The sequence below is a fragment of the Typopeltis vanoorti genome, chromosome 2, assembly GCF_054136105.1.
Source record: "Typopeltis vanoorti isolate ZY-2024b chromosome 2, IOZ_Tvanoo_1.0, whole genome shotgun sequence".
NCBI lineage: Eukaryota > Metazoa > Arthropoda > Arachnida > Uropygi > Thelyphonidae > Typopeltis > Typopeltis vanoorti.
In genome coordinates this window covers 109330052-109349532 of record NC_143550.1, presented here as the reverse complement: position 1 = coordinate 109349532, position 19481 = coordinate 109330052, and the positions used below count along the sequence as shown (strand labels likewise).

General features: G+C 33.7%; 1 protein-coding gene across 5 annotated transcripts in view; it reads right to left on the bottom strand.

Moving 5' to 3' along the window:
• Nucleotides 1-497: 497 nt before the first annotated feature.
• Nucleotides 498-19481, bottom strand: part of LOC150109322 (guanine nucleotide-binding protein G(I)/G(S)/G(T) subunit beta-1) — a 248073-nt gene continuing 229089 nt past the window's right edge. For all 5 annotated transcript variants that reach the window (XM_090412529.1, XM_090412501.1, XM_090412506.1 and 2 more), the window contains exons 8-9: nt 16347-16563; nt 498-2527 (exon numbers count right to left, since the gene is read on the bottom strand). In XM_090412529.1, coding sequence (XP_090268655.1) covers nt 2421-2527; nt 16347-16563 — 324 coding nt within the window. In that variant the 3' untranslated portion in view covers nt 498-2420. The remainder of the gene's footprint in view (nt 2528-16346; nt 16564-19481) is intronic.

Here is a 19481-nt window from a genome sequence, read left to right as displayed (position 1 = left end):
CCCACCTTACTAACGCCAGGTTAAGATTAATTTCCAGTATTTTTATATTTAAGTGCAATTTATGTTCAATGGTATTCATAAACAAGAATTCACCAATTAACTGACTACAATTTGCATTAACTAGGTTTCAATTATTTCAAGTCTCTCAAATATCATTATGGGCTCAAATTCCAATTCGTTTTTTTACAGAATAATACCATGCATCATCACATCATGTTTAAGAAACAAATTCTATTTTTATCTTTTATATGATTAAAAAAAAATCTTCCAAGCTCTTTGTTTAAAATAATATATGGTTTTAGAGAGAGTTGAAGATATAATAGCACCATGACTTTCTTTTGTTTTTATTTAATATTTATATATTTTATGCAAAAGAAATTTAATTTTATTTGAAAATATCCTTTTTCTTTTAAATAAGATATACCGATCATCTCACTTAGTTCAACAGTATTGTAGATGTGCACATACTCATAAAATTTAAAATAATGCTGAAAACATTTGTTAAAGACAATTTTATTGGACAAGTTAAATTACATAGACATGGGCAGTTCACAAATGAAGACCAAAGCTACATACCAAAATTGACTGACACAGAGGTCGAGAACGATTCCATTTCCTATGGATAACCCACACACAGCCCAACACAGTGGGTACATATGCTGTTACAGTGATGTTAAGTTGTACAGCATTCTGGGTTGGGAATCTGGTTGGTAGTCACACTAGTTATGTTACAGGTTTGATGAAGGACAATAATGTCCTCAGCATGATTTGGTAACTTCATTTTTAGTTACACTGGTTGCAGCACCCAAATAAAGTGTTGAAGTCCAAGATCTGTTTAGTAAACTTCATGTAGAAACATCCTGGTGAAATATTCTACATATATATAAAAAAGTTCTACGCCAATGAAACAGAGAAATGTGCCCCAAAAATTATGTAAACATGCTACATGCTATATTAGTGTAGATCAATTTTAGCCTACAAAGTGAACCTGTGTGCAGATGCTTCTTGTTATGAAATTGAAGAATGTTAGTGGACATGCTTAAATAAGGGCAATTTCTACAACTCTTTTGGATAGAAAGGTTCAGAAGTAGTCTTTAAACTTCACAAGGTTAACAGTGACAATCAAGGCTGATGAGCATGTCTCAGTTCCAGAACAGTATTCTTCAATGAATGCATGAACACACATGCACAGCATTTTATCTTTCAATTCTTTCTTTCTTGCTTGCTTCCCTTGCTTACTTACTTTTTCACATATAATATATAAGTAGCACTGTACTGGGACAACAGACATAAGGGTGCACGCAGAAAGCTAACAGTAGTGACATCCAACTGAACCACAAATAAACCGTTTAAAGAATTTAAAAAACTCCTGGCTTTCTACAAACTGTTATAATTCAATAAATTTAGTAACATATACATATTTTCTTGCAGTTTTTTTTCCCACAGAAAAGTAAATAAAATGAAGATGTAGTACAGTAACTGTACTTGTCCTAGAAAATTAACCTTGTAGTAATAAATGTTTTTTTTTCTCCAATGGTCCCTAAATCATAAGAGCTGCAAATTATAAAAAATGGGTGCATGTCAAGGTAAAAAAAGGTGATGTTTAATCTAGTGATGTCTTTATATATTTAGCTTTATATATTTATGTACAAAAACTCCACCTTAAAAAGTTCTGAAAATTGTAAATTACAAAAGGAATTTCATTGAATGCCAAAAACAATTCTGCATTTCAGGTTGTGTATTTTAAACAAATATTTCATAACAGAAAAATAATAAGGAGAATGAAGAGAGAAAAAAATATTGTAAACTTGGTTCATTTTGTTCATATAGAGATACTATGCTGTTGTAATGCATTGCTGTAGGTGAATATGCATCAATCTGTTGGACTATCAGATTGGGGAGAGTGGGGCTCAAGCTCCCCAAACAGCTAGAACAACAGCCTATTATTGGGCAGCCTCACTTCTCAACTATCAAAGGATTTTTGAGAAGTGACACACACACACACACATTTTACTTTACAAAAAAACATGAACTGGACAGCAACAAAATCCCCAAGTAGTGCCAGCCTGTCAGAAATAGCATTCTTTTTCTCAAAGTAGCAATGGCAACAATATGGCAATAGCCAAACACATCTTCCCTCCCATACAGAATAGATTAAAGGCTATGACTAGACCTTCCAAAATGAAAGGTGGCAGGCACACAAAGTGAACAGCCTATCTTTGGTCACTCACAATACCAGTGAATGGGGCCTGGAAGCTACTCACCAACCATCAGACATTTTCCTTGAGGCAGCATCAATTATTTCTCTGGTACATGTGTGTGTGTATGTACGTGTGTGTGTGTGTGTGTGGCATGCAGTAAAGTAGGCAACAGGAATGCAGCAGCTGGGTGGTGAGCATATGGCCCAAAAAAACTAGACCTCAGTTCCAGATCTTCAAAAAGCTGTCCCAGGAACCAGTAGCTACTGCCATTCCATCTTCTGTTACTCCTAAGCAGCTTACACGATTATCATGCCCTGCCAGTACTCCTGAAAGAAAACCATAACTATATTAGTAAACATCAGCAATGAGTGGTCAGATAAATTATATTAATACAGTTAATAATTCAAATATATTTACATGTAGATGAATGTAAGTGTATGTGTGGGTATGCACACACCTCTCTCCTTTTTAGTGGGCCTGTTAAAAACACGAGAAGCAGCTGCTCAACATCTTTTTACAGTCAACTACAAACTCACCACACCTGTTTCTCTTGCTGAAATTTTATTCCAATCTATAGCATGATCCCCACCACTGCAGTGATCAAATCTAACACACTTTGACCTCAAATTCCATCTTGCACATACTGCTTGAAAAAGTTCTCTCAACAGATCAATAAATTCTCCTTCATTCTTATGAGTTTTCTCTGCTACCCAATCAATATTCGAATAAGTCATCCATGATGATTACTTGTTTAGTATTCATAAAGGTAAAATTTGATGATGCATTTCATCATCCCAAGCAACTGAACCCAAATCTGTAGCAATACCCCACTACATTTCATCCTATTAACCTTCACACCACATAGCCTCAAATTAACTGCTAATGAGACAATATTACTTTCAATGCTCATCAGTTTTTCATCCTAATCAGACTTGAATCATCTGATATTAATAGTAATATCCCTCCTCCTCCCTATCTCTTCTGTCCTTCCTAAAATGCTAAACCCTATACCCTGGAACCAGGATTCACTAATGCCCACAATTTTAGGCCACAACACAATATATTCATCAGGGCTATAAAATCAACCCCCCCCACTTTTTTTTAATGCTTCTTACATTAATGTATCGACATAAGTTACTTCCTGACTTTTTTCACATACATCTGCAGCCTGCTTTACCCTTGAGCAACTTTGTCTTTCACATCTCCACACACTCAAAAAAATGTTTTGAGTATTTGAAGATTGTTATGAATTAACAGCCTTTAAATCTTTCTCCATATCAAGAGCTTTTTTCTTTGAGACTATCTACAACTCAGATAAGCAGCCAGAATATCATCTGATAAAAAAAATTAAACATCACCTTATCAAGAAATTCAATAATCTCATCCATAGGAAGTATTAACCTTATAAGTTATCTTCTGAAACCTTTTGATTAAATTGTTCATAAAACTTGCAAAATTTATGAACAATAAAGTGCAAATTCTTGGGAATGGAATGAAATTTGCAGTTACTTCTAAGTACATTCCATTTTGAATATTTTTAGCAACATGCTCTAGATTTCTTTGCTGTTAAACCCAGAGATTGGATCAGATATATCGCCAACATTTCAGTTATTTGGTCCCATGGCTCTAACTTTACATGCCTTTCCTCAGCCACCTGAATAAATATCAAAAATGTATACAATTTACCAATGAAATTAAAAACTAGAGCACACATTCCATTTCTGGATATACACTCATACCTTGCTATATTTCCATATAAAGCTGTATAAATTCAGTAAGACCCTTCCAATTTTATAAAAAAATAGAAAATCATTGGGTTTCTGGTTGAAAATGCATTTTTTATTTAATTTAAAATATTGTTTACATTAGTTATAAATGAAAACAAAAATATAATTCTATAATACTAATAAAATAAAATGAAATAAAACACAAATAACAAATGAACGTTTTTTTTAAATTTTTGAATCAGTCTGATGACAAATTGCATGACATCACTTCGTTAATGTCATCATCTGTTGTTGTCTGAGGACCTGGTTTAAAAAATTTGTCTACCGTTTGTTGTATTTTGAGTCTCTTTTCTTTTCTTTTTGCAATTCTTTGTAGCAGTTAATAACTGTGTTAATGCCGTGAGAAACTTTGGCACTGCATTCTTCGTTAGGATAGTTTTGAAGTAGGATCTTTATTCCTTGTTCAAAATGAGTAAGCACATTCGATAAATCCTTCAAGGTTAATTGTCAGCAAACAACTGGCTCTTGTTATTCCTCATCAAATGTACGGTTTGTTTCTAACTGAATTAATTCTTCGTTAGAAAGTGGTTCTCTATCAGCATCTAACAAATCGATTAAATCACGTTCTTCCACATCCTCAAAACCAAGTTCATTTGCAAAATAATTCAATATATTTTGTCGCATTCCAGAACTCCTTAATTGACGATTCACCATCGGTTTCATTTATAAGTTTTTGAAAGGTTCTTTGTAAATTATATGCCTTAAAAGTAGCTATTGCACCCTGATCCATTGGCTGGATTAGGGTCATTGTTTTTTTAGGTAGATATTCAATCTCCACATCTTCAGATAAGTTAACTGGATGCTCTGGAGCATTATCCAATAGGAGCAAGAATTTGTTACTTAAATTTTCTCTTGCTAGTATTTTTTGACATCAGGGCAAAAATAATTTTTGAACCAATCTTCGAAGAGTGTTTTGGTCATCCAAGCTTTTTTGTTGGACCAAATGACAGGCAATTATTTCTTGTCCAATCCTTTTAAAGTTCTTGGATTTTCAGAAGCATATACCAAAAGCGGTTTCAGCTTAAAATCCCCTGCCGCATTCACACCAAGGAGCAAAGTTAATCGCTCTTTGGACACCTTATATCCAGATGCAGCCCTTTCGTTTTTTGAAATGTAAGTTCTTTCAGGCATTCGTTTCCAATAAAGTGCTGTTTCGTCCACATTAAAAACTTGTTGAGGAACGTATCCACCTCTTTCAATAATTGATTTCAGAATGTTTGGATAGGTTAGAGCTTCATCGGCACTAGCTGCTTCACGTTTCATTTTAATATTATGCAAATTATGGCAATTTTTAAATTTTTCAAACCTCTCATCACTCTCCAAATTTAAAGAACATTTCAGGCTCATGTTTCCCCAAAATACATACTGGATTCTATTTAAAAATCAAAAAATAATAACAGTTATAATGTACACACTTTATAGCAACAGGAATACATACACACTTTAATATGTATTTATTTACATACAAATGCATATTATGTACTTATCAACAATCTTTATAGTTGAAACAGAATGCAAGAAGAAACAAACACTTCTACTTTTGATACTGAGGATTTACCTAATTTACTAAACTGATCACTAAATGCATGTACTCATGAGCACGTTTACAGAAGGCGGGGATGAATTATGTGCTATGCGAAGATTGCGCGACTACAAGATGATGAAAGTAGCGTTCAAACCAAACCTGCACGGAGTGGTGCGGTTGGCCTAGAACACATGACAAAAGATGTACACAGGGGATTCTCGATTTTTGGCCATATATTGAAAAATTGTGGGCCGTAAATCGAAACTTAGCCATAATTACACAAGGCTGTTATAGTGAAAAGCTGTATAGAGAGGTATTAGCGCACTTATCACCTGTCTTTCCCTCGGAGAGTTCATCTTCGCTGTCTACTGTAACCCTACACAAATTAGCAAATACATATACACTCATATCACCAACCAACGCAAAAATTCAGCATATAATAAATTTAGTTTAATCCTTTATCCACAAACTTTCAACAAAAATTCAGCATCATTAACATCCTCAAAGACTGAGCAGCAAATATTTGCTCCAAAGAGCAAGTTCTTAGCATGAATTACAAATTATCCATAGTATTTTTATAAACCATGGCTATAGTAACAAAAACACTATCAACAAAATTCTACACAAGATTGCACCTAAAAAAAATTAGAATAAGCAAAACCTTAGATTCCATATATTAATGGGTTACTAGAAAAAATAAACTAAAGGGTTATCAAGAAAAATACTACACAAAACAATATCTTCATGCCATCTTTAAACTCCATGCACAAAATTTAAGAACTTATTCAACTCAGACAAGGCCCGCCTTGAATGTACTGAATTTAATTCACCTGTAACTTGCCCTATATAGATAAAACAAGATGTCCAATTCCGATAAAAGAAACACAAACAACATATTAAATTTAATAAAATCTGGCCTTTCTGATCATGGTCTGAATATGCTACACAGAACTGCAAAGACAACTGTTTCTTATATCATACCAAAACCAAGTATGAGCACTAACTAAAAGAGGCCTGTAAAATTCTACTGAACCAGACTAATCTCAACAATAATGATGGCTTAAAAATTGTTCAAGAATATGGATGGCAATTATTCAACCCATAAAACGTTTATTCTAACAGGTCACAATAATTAGGAATGTAAGCCTCCAGCAATCCCTTACCTCCAGGACATGTCAAATTACTCCAAGCATAATTCAACAATAACAAACCTCAGCCCTTAGTTAAATTATTGATTAAGCCATCACTAATACCTTATAATTAAAGGATAATTATGACTCAATCTCTGGCCATATAAAACAGGATTAGTGTTGATTTCTTCTTCCCCACATGAGAGATCAGGATGGAAGAGCAATCATCATCATACGTATCAAGGATTTAGGCCTAGTATGGCCTGTTCCGGCCTTAGAAGTCATCTTTTTATATCGTTGAATTGTTTAAGAGGACGTCCTGGTTTCCTTTTTCCTAATGGCTTGTACTTTAAGGCTTGTTTTGGTAATCCTTCTGTTTTCATTTTTTGAACGTGTTCCATCCATCTATGTTTATATTTTTTAATTTTTTCTATTACTGGTTCTTGGTTTAATTCTTTCATAATATCTTCGTTTCTTTTGTGATCAAATAGGGTATACTTTGCAGTTTTTCTCATAAACTTCATTTCTGCTGTTGTTAATCTTTGTTTGTCTTTTTGTTTTATTGTCCAGATTTCGCTTCCATACATTAAGACCGGTAGGGCTAATGTATTGTATACTTTTAGCCTGGTTTGTTTTTGAACTAAGTTTGGTTTAATTATAGAGTTAATTACCCCTGTTATTTTTAAATATTTTGCAATTTTTATGTTTATATCTTTTTCATTTTCATAAGTGATCATACATCCTAGGTAGTTAAATGAATTCACCTGTTCTAAGATCTTGTTATCTAATACTATTTAGTTCTTGCTGGATCTTGTCTTTTAAAGGCCATAGTTTTTGATTTTTCCGTTGATATTATCATACCATAATCTTTGGATATCTCATTTAGATTTAAAATAGCTTTCTGTAAGTTATCTTCAGAATTTGTAATTATTATTTGGTTGTCTGCAAAGAAGAGAGTGTTTAAGTTAACTGTAGGTGAAAGTTTAATTCCTTGATGTAAATTTTTACTCCATTTTATTATTATTTCATTTAAGTAGATATTAAAAAGAGTTGCTGAGAGGGGACATCCCTGTCGGACCCCTTGGTTTATCTCTCTTGTATATGATAGCTCATGATTTAATCTTATTTGTATTTGATTATTTTCATATATACTTTTGACAGCTTTTAGGATATTATTTGGTATTTGTCTTTCTTTTAATATGTTAAATAATATGTTTCTTTTAACTTTGTCAAATGCTTTTTCAAAATCAATAAATGCAATATGTGTTTCTAAATTATATTCTCTTCTTTTCTCTATTATTAATTTATTAATTTTAGGCAGAAGGCTGGGTCTATACATGATCGTCCTTTTCTAAATCCATTTTGTACCTCTAGAATAAAGTTTTCGGAATATTTCATTAGTTTGTTATTTAAGATTCTGCTGTATATTTTGTAACATGAATTTAGTATACTGATACCTCTATAGTTTTTAGGGTCATCTCTATTACCTTTCTTAAAGATAGGAATCACAATTGCTTTTTTCCATTCTATTGGGGGGATACCAGTTGAGTAAATTTTATTTAAAAATAATAAGAGTCTTCCTTTGAATCTTGTTCCTGCGTATTTATATAGTTCTGAACCTAGCTTATCTTCTCCAGGTGATTTTCTGTTTCTTGTTTCTTTCAGGCTGATTTCTAATTCTTCTTCAGTTATTTCCTTTTCATTTTCGTTAATTGTTTGCCAGTTGTCTTTTTTAAAATATTTGTCTGTCCACAGTTCTGTGTAGTAATTTAGAAATTCTTCTAATTTCAATTCAGTGTTTAATTTTATGTTTTCTTTGGTATCTGCATTTAGGTGTTTCAAAATCTTATATACATTGGGTCTTATTTTATATAAATCATGTTCTAAATTAGAAACAAATTTATTCCATGATTCTCTATGTCTTTTTCTGACTTCTCTTTTAGCTATGGATCTTATTCTTTTATATTCTATTTCATCTTCTAATCTTTTACTACTTAACCATTTGTGATAGGCTTCTTTTTTCTTTTTGATTATTTCTTTGATTGTATCATGCCAGATCTTCAGTTTTTTTCTTTTATTGAATTTTTTGGTCTTTCCTAAGCTTTCATTTGCTGCTGCATTTAGTATCGTTTTTATATTAAGCCATTCTATTTCTATTTCTTCATTTTGTTTTATTTTATTTAGATATTGGTTAATTCTTTGTTCATATAGCCATTGTACATTTGTGTCATTCAATAGTTTAGTTTTATAAACAAATGTTTCAATTTTTCTTTCTGTTCTTGTTACTTGTAGCCATTTAGGAGATAATCTTAATTTTATTTTAACAAGGAAGTGGTCACTACTTATTTCATATCCTCTGTGAACTCTAACATCTAGTGAAAATTTTGATGTCTTTTCATTTAATATGAAGTGATCTAATATTGATTTCCATCCTCTTGCTGCCCAATTATATTTATGTATAGAAGGAATTCATTATTTTTAGGTTATTATAAACTACAAAGTCAATCAATTTTTTACCATTTCTGTTTAGAGTGTGTTCTCCATGTATTCCTATATTATTAATTTTCGTGTTCCAATTCTTGCATTTAAGTCTCCTGCTAAAATTATGTAATCATTTTTATTTATTTTATTATATATGTTTTGTAGCTGATTATAAAAATCAATATTATCCTGTTCTCTACCTTCTTCTGGGACATATATAAACCAATTATTGTTAAATAGCCTCTATCTATTTTTATTCTAGCTTCTATTATTCTTTCATTCCATAATTTATAATGTTTTAACTGTTTTGAAAGGGAGTTATGAATCCAAATCATGACTCCTGCTTGTGCTCTTTGGTCTCTGTCGACTCCACTGTATATCACATTAAAATTTTCAGTTCTCATAGTTCCTTTTAATTTCTTTTTTGTTTCAGTGATTACTGCTATTTTAGTAATCTTTTTTATGGAAGAGCAATGGTTGACCAAACTATTTTATGGAAGAGCAAATATGGTTGACCAAATTAGTGATGCTTTGGCATATTGTTTGTACTGTACTGTAACATAAATTTACATTAAAGATGCTAAGAAATTATATTCTTGGATATAGGATTAAACTAAGAATATAATTTCTTTGCATCTTAATTTATAGTATAACCAAGTGAAAAACTTTCAACAAAATGTAATATAACTTGTTTTTCTGTTTATATGACGATGACCTTGATATCAAGGTCAAAACATTGGGAAATTAAAGTTATTACTCCTAACATGGTAGTGATTTTCATAATTTTACATGAAGAGACAGTGAGTTTGAATCCCACTGCAAACATGGATATTTGTGAATGTCTTTAGGTGGTAGATGAATTTCACTGTCCAGTGTGAGACCACCACCACCCTATTTGTTGTAGGCCTGATTGTCTCGAAAAAGTCCCAAACTTAGTTTCTAGCACAGGACTGTTACTGGATTATCTAGCCCTTAGCACATCCAAAGGTAGTAATCCTACTGTACTCACATACAACAGGTTTATGAACTTTTGTGAGGGGATTCAGTTTTAAAAATATATATATTAAGCTCAGTCCTTTACATATGGTAACTTCTAAATCTTCTATAAAGTACTGCAATCCTTCGATCTGAATAAAAACCTGCTATAACAAATTTTAGACAGGAATATAGAAAACATCAGTTACATTTTCAAACTTGCTCTCTTGGTTGGCCAGCAATTTTGGGAAATGAAGTTCATTTCCTAATGAGAGACCCAGTGCCTCAACTAATTGAGATTGAAATGGCTTGAAAAGCAACTTCAGAACTCCATGAAGTGGGGGTCTCTAAACCTGGGCTCTAGAAATATTTGCTAGAGTAGGGTTTCAAGAAAAAAAACAAAAAATAGAAAAAAAATTCTTAACCCATCCATGGTACTAATGACTATAGGTTTATGACCTTTCGTGGGTGAGAGGGGCATAAAAATATATATAATGAAGATAGCAAGCTAAATATGGAAATAGAATACAGAATAAGTAAGGATGGCTCATACGGTGGAGTGATGAATAAATTTATATTCAGCTGCCTCTTAAAAGATGCAAAATTTTTTATCACAGTACAGTAATATTATTATTATAATATTACTATATTACTATTCAGTACAGTAATATCAATCAATTATCAAAAATTTGCTAATTAGCAATAAATTTCCAAACAACATTTCAAACATTATATGCAAATTTAAAATTTATTTTGTTATTTTTAGATTAATGGTGATAAGCCTAAAAATATACTTGCCAATAATCTTCATTATGCTTCCCTTGTGATTAAATTTCCGATGTCCCAACTCGCATAACAATTATTACTATTATACAAGTATCTCCATATAGTCAGGAGACATATTATGGGGGATCGACTATTCACACAATACGAGGGTTGTTTGAAAAGTTTGGTAAAAAAAAATAAGTTAAACACGTTTTTTTGGAAACAATCACCTTCATTTCTCAACATAGTCTCCATCGAGGTCTACACATTTAGTCCAGCGAGTTTCCAATTTTTTCATCCCATATAAAAAGTAGGATTTGTCAAATTGTACAAAATTTGACACCTTGATGACATTCTTGTTCGAAGAAATTTTTTTCCCACTGACCCAAATTTTTAAGTTTGGGAACAAAAAGAAGTCACACGGGACCAAGTCCGGAGAATACGATGGATGTGGAACCAATGCAAACTTCAGTTCGTGCAATTTTGCCATTCTAACGCTCAATGTGTGGGATGGTGCATTGTATTGATGAAAGAGCACTTTTTTTATGCACCAATCTTGGCCGTTTTTTCTTCAGTTCTTCTTTTAAAAGGTCCAACAATGATGCATAATAGACTGTAGTTATTGTCTTACCCTTTTCCAAAGTCTATCATGATAATTCCTTGGGAATCCCAAAAACGGTCTTCACTTTTTTTGGTGCTCTTTCACTGGGCATTGTCCATTGTACTGCTGCATGGACACAGGTTTGTCATGGCAGATCCAAGTTTCATTTAGTCACGAATCGATGCAAAAAAATCCCGTGAATTGTGATTAAACATCGCCAAATACTGTGTCAAAATGTCTTTTGGCATGCGTTTTTGATCGACAGTCAACAATCATGGCACCCATCTTTTTCATGTGCAATTTTTTTTGCAGGATATTATACACCCGTTCAGTTGAGATACCTACAATCTCATGCATTTTCACTCGGCGGTCTTCCATAACGGTACCTTCGTATCATTTCCTTCATAGTGACTTCAGTCGGGCATCTGGGGCATGCTTTATCTTCGATGAACTTACAACCCTGTTTAAACTCATTTATCCCAAAATAAATAGTCTTTAATGCTGGTGCAGAGTCCCCATGAACTGCATCTAACTCAGCTTTGATCTGCACGGCTGTCCACTTCCTCAAATAAGTGTTTTATCACTACACGAAACTCGTTTTTCTTTATTTTTATTAAAAATGTGAACACGGTCATTTTAAATGTTTACCAAACGAGAACTATGCATTGCACATGGCTAAAATTTTGCCAGTGGTCATGAAAAAGATGATGAATGAACAAATTGTGTCACCATCTATTGGAAATTTACCAAACTTTTCAAACAACCCTTGTATCTATCATACCTCCTGTTAAGCTCACTCATTCATTGATGAAGCACCCACAACCACTTCTGACAACCTATTCACCACCTTTCAAAGCAAAAACTCTAGTCCTAACATCCTTGCTAACCACACTCTCACACAACTTCCACTGGTGATCCTTGTTCTCTCCCTTCTTGCAATGTAATGAAAAGTCTTCAGTGTTAATCCTATAACACTCCTTTAATAACTTAAATGCTTCTATCATGTCTTCTCTTTTTTACCTGTCAGTTAATTTTTGAAGCCTACAGACCATCAATCTATTCTCAGCATTCTACATCCCTGCCACAATCTTTGCCACTCGCCTCTGAATCCTCTCCAAAACTTCATCCCCATGGAATTCATGAGTACAGATGTGGCCTTATTAACAACTTATAGAGAGGAACAATAACCTCTCTATCTCTGCTTGTTAATGTGTCTACAATAACCACATAATCTGATGTGCTGTTTTGGTTGCTTTCACAATATGCCCTCTAAATTTCAATTCCCCTGTCCACAATCACAATCAGGTCCCTGGCCCCATAAGTTTCCTGCAGTACAGTTCCACCAATAGTACACAGTTTCTGATCTCTTCCAAAAGTGCATCACCTTACACCTGACCACATTAAACTGTCAGCTAGTTACCTTTGCCCATACTGCTAGTCTGCTTAAGTATTCAGCAAACAACTGAATATTTCCTGTCATATCATTTCCTATATTATTGATATACAAATTAAACAGCAGAGGACCAAGTACTGAGCCCTGCAGTACACCACTCCTCTCTTGCATTCTTCTGGACTCAACTCCTCCATAAACCACACTTTGATATCTGTCCATCAGGCACCCTTTAATCCAATATCATATCTATCACCATTTGCTCCAATTTATACAATAGAGTTCTATGTGGAAGCTTGTCAAATGCTTTTACAAAGTCTAGCAATATTACTGAGTAGCCAATTTCCCTTATCCAACTCCATTGTCACTTGATTATAAAAAGTGAAAAAATTACTAAAGCAAGGCTTACTGTTCACGAAACCATGTCGTTCCTTATAGAGTATCATATTTCTATCTGCCCAGTCCTGAATTCTACCTTTCACCAATTTCTCCAATACTTTAATCACCACAACCACTCCTGAAATGCTGATTGGCCTATAACTTGCTGCTTCTGTCTTGGAGTCTCCTTTATGCAATGGGATTATTCTGCCCTTTTAACACTCATTGGTACCCTCCCAGTACAGAGACTTAAATTAAACAGCTTGGTTAGAGCTGTTTTTCCTTTGACATTCTCATAATACACAGGCCAATACCATCTAATCCCATTGCTGTGTTTGTACTAAGGGCTCTGCAATAATTTAAGCACCTCCATTTCTTAAACCTCTATTCTCCTATCAGTCAATGCTACATCTGGCATTGTAATGTTGCAATCTAAATGGTACACTCCAGCAAAATGCTTACTCAATAATTCAACTATTTGGTTTGGTTCTGTTACTTCCCCACCATCAGCAGTTTTTAAAATCACCCTTCCATAGTCATTCCTCATTTTTTACTTGCCAGGTAGCAAAAGAACTCTTTAGAGTTTCTTTTCAATCATCAGCTAGCTTTCTCTCAGCTTTTGTGCCTATGCCTTATACTGCTCATGGGCATGCTGATCACCTTTATCTTTATAATTCTTCTACAAACTTTCCTTTGTGTGCAACTCCTGCTTAACAAAGCTATTCATCCATCTAACTTCAAACTAATTATTCCTTCTGACCCTAGGTATATATTCAGATAATGCTTTTTCAAACACCCCTTGATCACTTCCAATCACCACCAACATTCCCAAATTCTTATGCCAAGGGCTCTGCTGAAGGTTGATTCCTGAGCTTATCATAATCACCTGCTTTGTAATTCCACATACTCTTATAGCCCTTCTTAATGGAAAATTCTACATAATCACTAATCAAGGCTACACAATCACTTTCTCCAAGAGGAGGAAGCATTAGTGTTAAATTCTCTGATGCAATGATAAGAACCACACTTTTAACCCTTATGTCCCCTCCATTACATGTTGCCTCAGATAATTATCTCCAAGCTGATCTATAAATTCCATTTTCTTCCCTGCCTGTGACCATTCCTCCTTCTCTTAATCTATGCCTTCATAGTTGAAATCCACCCCCCCCATAACAATTACTTGACCTGTACTCATCATGCTAATTTGCGAGTGCATGTCATCTACATTCTTCTGCCTGTATATCCCCCTGGATCATCAAATCATCATTAGCATTGTCTCTTGATAGGTCCAATGGTACTCAGCAAATTCTCTTCCTCCAATTTCCTCTGTCTCTTGCTTCCTCCTTCATTTCTTGATATCCTCTTGTGCCCATTATATCACCAAGCATCATTAGGTCATCTTCTTCCTATTAGTCGCTTTCCTTCAATTTTCCCTTCTATCATTCTTTTCAGTAGGCTGTCTCCTCTTAATACATGTCATATCCAGTTATGCTTTCTTTGTCTTATAGTCTTTAGTAAATTCCTTTCTTCTGCAACTCTTTGTAATACTTTCTTCATTGGTAATTTTTTCAGTTCACTTTATTTTCTCCATTCTTCTCCATAACCACATTTCAAAGGCTTCCAACATTTTAGCTTCTTTCTTCCCAACTGTCCATGTTTCTGACCCATATAAAGTAATACTCCAAATATAACACTTAATAAGCCTTTTCTTTAAATTTTTATTCATTTTTTTAATAAACAAATTTTTCTTGCTATAAAATGTATATTTTCCTTCGTTAATTCTTTCTTTTATTTCCATGTCACATTTTCCATTTTCTTGTATTATACTACCAAGGTATTTGTATTGTCTCACTTGCTCTACACTTTCTCCATTCATCATCACCTTGACACTTCCTGGAGACTCTCATCAATTTTGTTTTCTTTGTGTTTTTGATACCATATTTCTTGCATACACTTTCAAATTTTTGCATTAGGTGCCGTAGTTCATCTTCGGTATTAGCTAACATTGCTTGATCATCTGTGAATCTAATATTTTATATTATTCTTCCTCCAATAGTGATTCCTCTTTTCTCTTCATCAAATGCTTCTTTTATCATTTCTTCTGCAAATATATTGAAGAGTGTCAGTGACAGGCAGCATCCCTGTTTTACACCTCTGCCAATCACACATTCCCATGTCCTGTTCCTTCTGATGCCTATAATTTTTGGTCAAATTGTGCTAACCAATACCAAAACCTCTTTAATCTTATTTCAATATATTTCTCACATCAGTATACATACACTGCAATACTCCCCCCCCCTTCATCCAACAACCTCTCTTATACCTTGTGTTACTTAGCCGATTAAGTTAACATGGGGCGTGACATTTTGCATTATGTGATTACTCTCCCACCTACTAACTTCTAGGTTGCCTGGACCCACATTCATCTGCACCTCCCCAAAACATTCAAGTTTCCATGACGTTGAACTTCCAAACTTTCACTGAACAACACTTTCTCAAGACTCCTGACATCAAATCCATTTAGAAGCAAGTCCTCCACCTTATATAAATCCTTCCTTCCATCAAACTCACTCCACAAACTCCACACCATTCCTTCTGCACAATCTGTGCACTGACTCTGTAATCATAGCTCTCCTACCGTTGCAACAGATTTACAACTTTTACTTTCTCACTCTTCTTTTTCCCATGGACTCTCAATGTCTTCTTGCATGCCACACTTGTTACCTGCTAAATCATTGGTACTTAACTCTCTGCATCCTTTACAGCATCACTGACATCATTTACCTTAGCTCCAGGAAAACACAATTTCATCACACTCTCCTCAAGGACTCCTCACATGAGCAAATCACCATACAAAATTTGATCCCTATTTCCCTGCTTTTGGTCTTACATGCTCTGCTTTGTCTCCCCTTTCTTTTGTTTTGGTGTCATACCATCTGCCAGGCATTTCTCCAACTACTGATTGTCATAGTTTGTTCTGTGAAGAACTTCACAGAAGTGCACAATATTTTCCATTACCTTCTGGCCATTCTCTTGTTATAATATATAAGAGTAAACTATGAAACATTCAGTAACCTTAAATTTAAAATTTTACTTTTATTATCGATGCTTACCTGCACGTTCAGCCTTCATAGAATCCCACACATTGCAATTGAAGTCATCATAGCCAGCCAGCAGAAGACGGCCACTTTTAGAGAAGGCAACAGAGGTAATGCCACAAATAATGTTATCATGTGAATACATGGCAAGCTCTTGATCTGCTCGGATATCAAACAATCTACAAGTTGCATCATCAGAGCCAGTGGCAAAAGCATAGCCATTTGGGAAGAACTGTGGGGGGAGAAATGATTTTAATGAAGAGAGAGGCAAAATCAGAGATTAAGTTTTAATTTGCTATTTATATAATATTAAACACAACACTCTGCAAAGTATTCTAAGCAAATGAAATACAGAAATCACTTAGATTATTTAAAAACTGAACTATATTTAGTTTTATCTTACATTAGTGAAGCTGTTATTCAAAAGTAGTGTCTAATGCACATACCTCTATTAAATAACTAGAAGTCACTTATGTTGGAAAGAAATAAGTATTATAGGTGGAATTTTCAGTTTAGTTTCAAGACCATCGAAACTCAATGCAAACAGTTAAAAAGTACAACAGAATAACAACTGAAAATTAAAGCACATGATATAATACAAAATACTAATAATGTAACTATTGTAATTGTAAACTAATGTAACCTGATTTGAAACTATTAGAATTCATGGAAAAACATTGAAATTATAATCAATAAATTACTTAACACAATTATGAGGAGTACTGAGTAAAATAATTTCCTAAAACTCAGAAAGAGAGTTAGTTTTGTTTTATGGATTTCATGGCTTTGTTTATACAATCTTTCTAATAAAAATAGCACCTGTATAAAATTTTAGTCCTATTCAAATGAATCCTGTGTGCCAAATAGATATGGCCTTGACTACAAGACCTGATTAATCAGACTTATGGAGATGAATGTAGTTCAAGTATTCTTTTAGACTAATGTGAGCAGACTGATTTGTCTGCTCATAAGAGAGGCCATATGAGCATGTAATTCTGTAAACTCCTGGATATGAGGGAGAGAGAATATTTAACCTTAGGAGAGTATAAGAATAAATTTTGTCTGCGAATCGGATGGAAGCAGATATGAGGGTTTATCTGGCATAGAAGTCTGAGTTTCTCAAACATTCATTATATCAAGAATAGGCTCTTAAAACTTCCTCTGAAGAAGGAATGGAATCATGGCTAAAATTATCATAATTAATTTTATGATAATGTTTGGATTAGAGCCATTGGAAATGCAGTGGCTATAGTGAAAGAGTCCTGTTTTCAGAGAGGAGTCAGTGGAGCATAAGGAGTGTAGATCCAAAATGCATTAAAGTTTTGATGATGCCCAACTGAGTTTTCAATGTCTTTCCTTGAATTCTAATAGTTAAGATAGAGCTCTCCTCTTGCAATGAATATCACGTATCATATCACATGCTTTAATTTTCAACTGTTATTCTATTGTATTTTGTCTAACTAATCACATTGAGAAAATATAGTCTTGAAACTAGACTCAAAATTTACCAGTAATAAATACTGGCTTAGAATATCTCATCCTCTTACATTTATGTTTTGTAATATAATAAATTATCTTCAAATCAATAAAACCTTTTTTTTTTGAGATTAATTTCATCTAAATTCAGTAAGATGTTGTAGGGTTTTAATGGTTAGAGAAATATGGAGAGTTCCTTGCAAAAAAACATTCTCCAGGTTGAACCCATGCCAGACCTATAAATTAGTTGCCTCATTAAATGTAGTAAACTTTCCACTTCTCAGTTGAAGTTTTCAGATAATTTTCAACTTATGCATGCTTTAAATGTTACCAAAAAATTAAAGTTATAACTTGAATACGTCCTCATAAAATAGCAACTATAAATTTTAACCATTATTTTGTTGTGTTCTTTCTGTGACATTATTAAAAAATGCGTTAATAACACTGGATAATATGGCATGGTGTACTGATGTTAATTTGTGAGACCCAGCTCAACTATTAAACACAGATAAACATTAGAAACCTTATATACAGAAATACAACAGCATTTATTTCATGAATATGAAGAACGAGCCTAAAATACTTCTGATTGGAATCAAAAACTATCAAAAATCTATTATTTTTTTTTAATGAAATGGTAAGCGGTGTTTGCATTTGAAAAGTGAAAGAAAGATTATTAGAAAACAACCTTCAGAATGAGAGTTGACTTGTTATTGCACTGCCTAAAAGACAACAGACCTTGTTCAGGAACCTATATATTTGAGTGTGCTTAATTTTAAAAAACGATAATTTTGAGAATCGTTTTGCCTTGATATAGCAACTATAATATATAGTTGCTATATCAAGCAAACTGTTTCAAACTGCCAGTTCTCAAATTTTACTTTTGTATCTTTTATTAAGAAAGTCACATTTCACATGTTTATCTACATGATCATATTTACTGATATGTACCCTAAAGTGGTCTAAAGGATACCGTGACAATACTACACAATTTATTACTAATGTTCTGTCAATAATTTTCCTCCAAATTAGTCTATCACTTGTCAGCACTCCAGTATTGTCAGATCTTATATTTTCTGTCTTCTAGGGCACTTCTAATCGAAGACTGAATCATCAGTCTTCGATTGATCTTGGTCTTCCTCTGGTTCTTTTTCCTGCCAACTTGGCATCAAACATTGTCTTGTATGTCTAGTGCACTGCTTTGGTTAATTTCTGTAATCTTGCATAACAAGGTAACGGCTGAACTGGATAAGGGAAATGGGTTTACAGTGATACTGCTGGACCTGGCAAAGGCGTTTGACAGGATACCACATGGAATACTAATCCGTAAACTACAACATATGGGAATGGATATAGGGTTGGTGAGGTGGATAGGTGGTTGGTTGATGGAGAGATATCAAAGAGTAGTTTATTCAGGAGTAGAGTCCAAAAGACGGCCTGTGACTAGTGGTGTGCCGCAGGGTTCTGTTCTTGGACCACTGCTGTTTAATCTGTTCATTAATGATATAGGGAAGGATCTAAGTGGAACAATTCATTTGTTCGCTGATGATGCAAAGTTGGGTAGGGTAATAGTGAATGCAGAAGATGTCAAAGTCTTGCAGGATGACTTAGATAGATTGGAGTTCTGGGCTAAGGAGAATGGATGTCAATTTAATGTGACAAAATGTAAGGTTA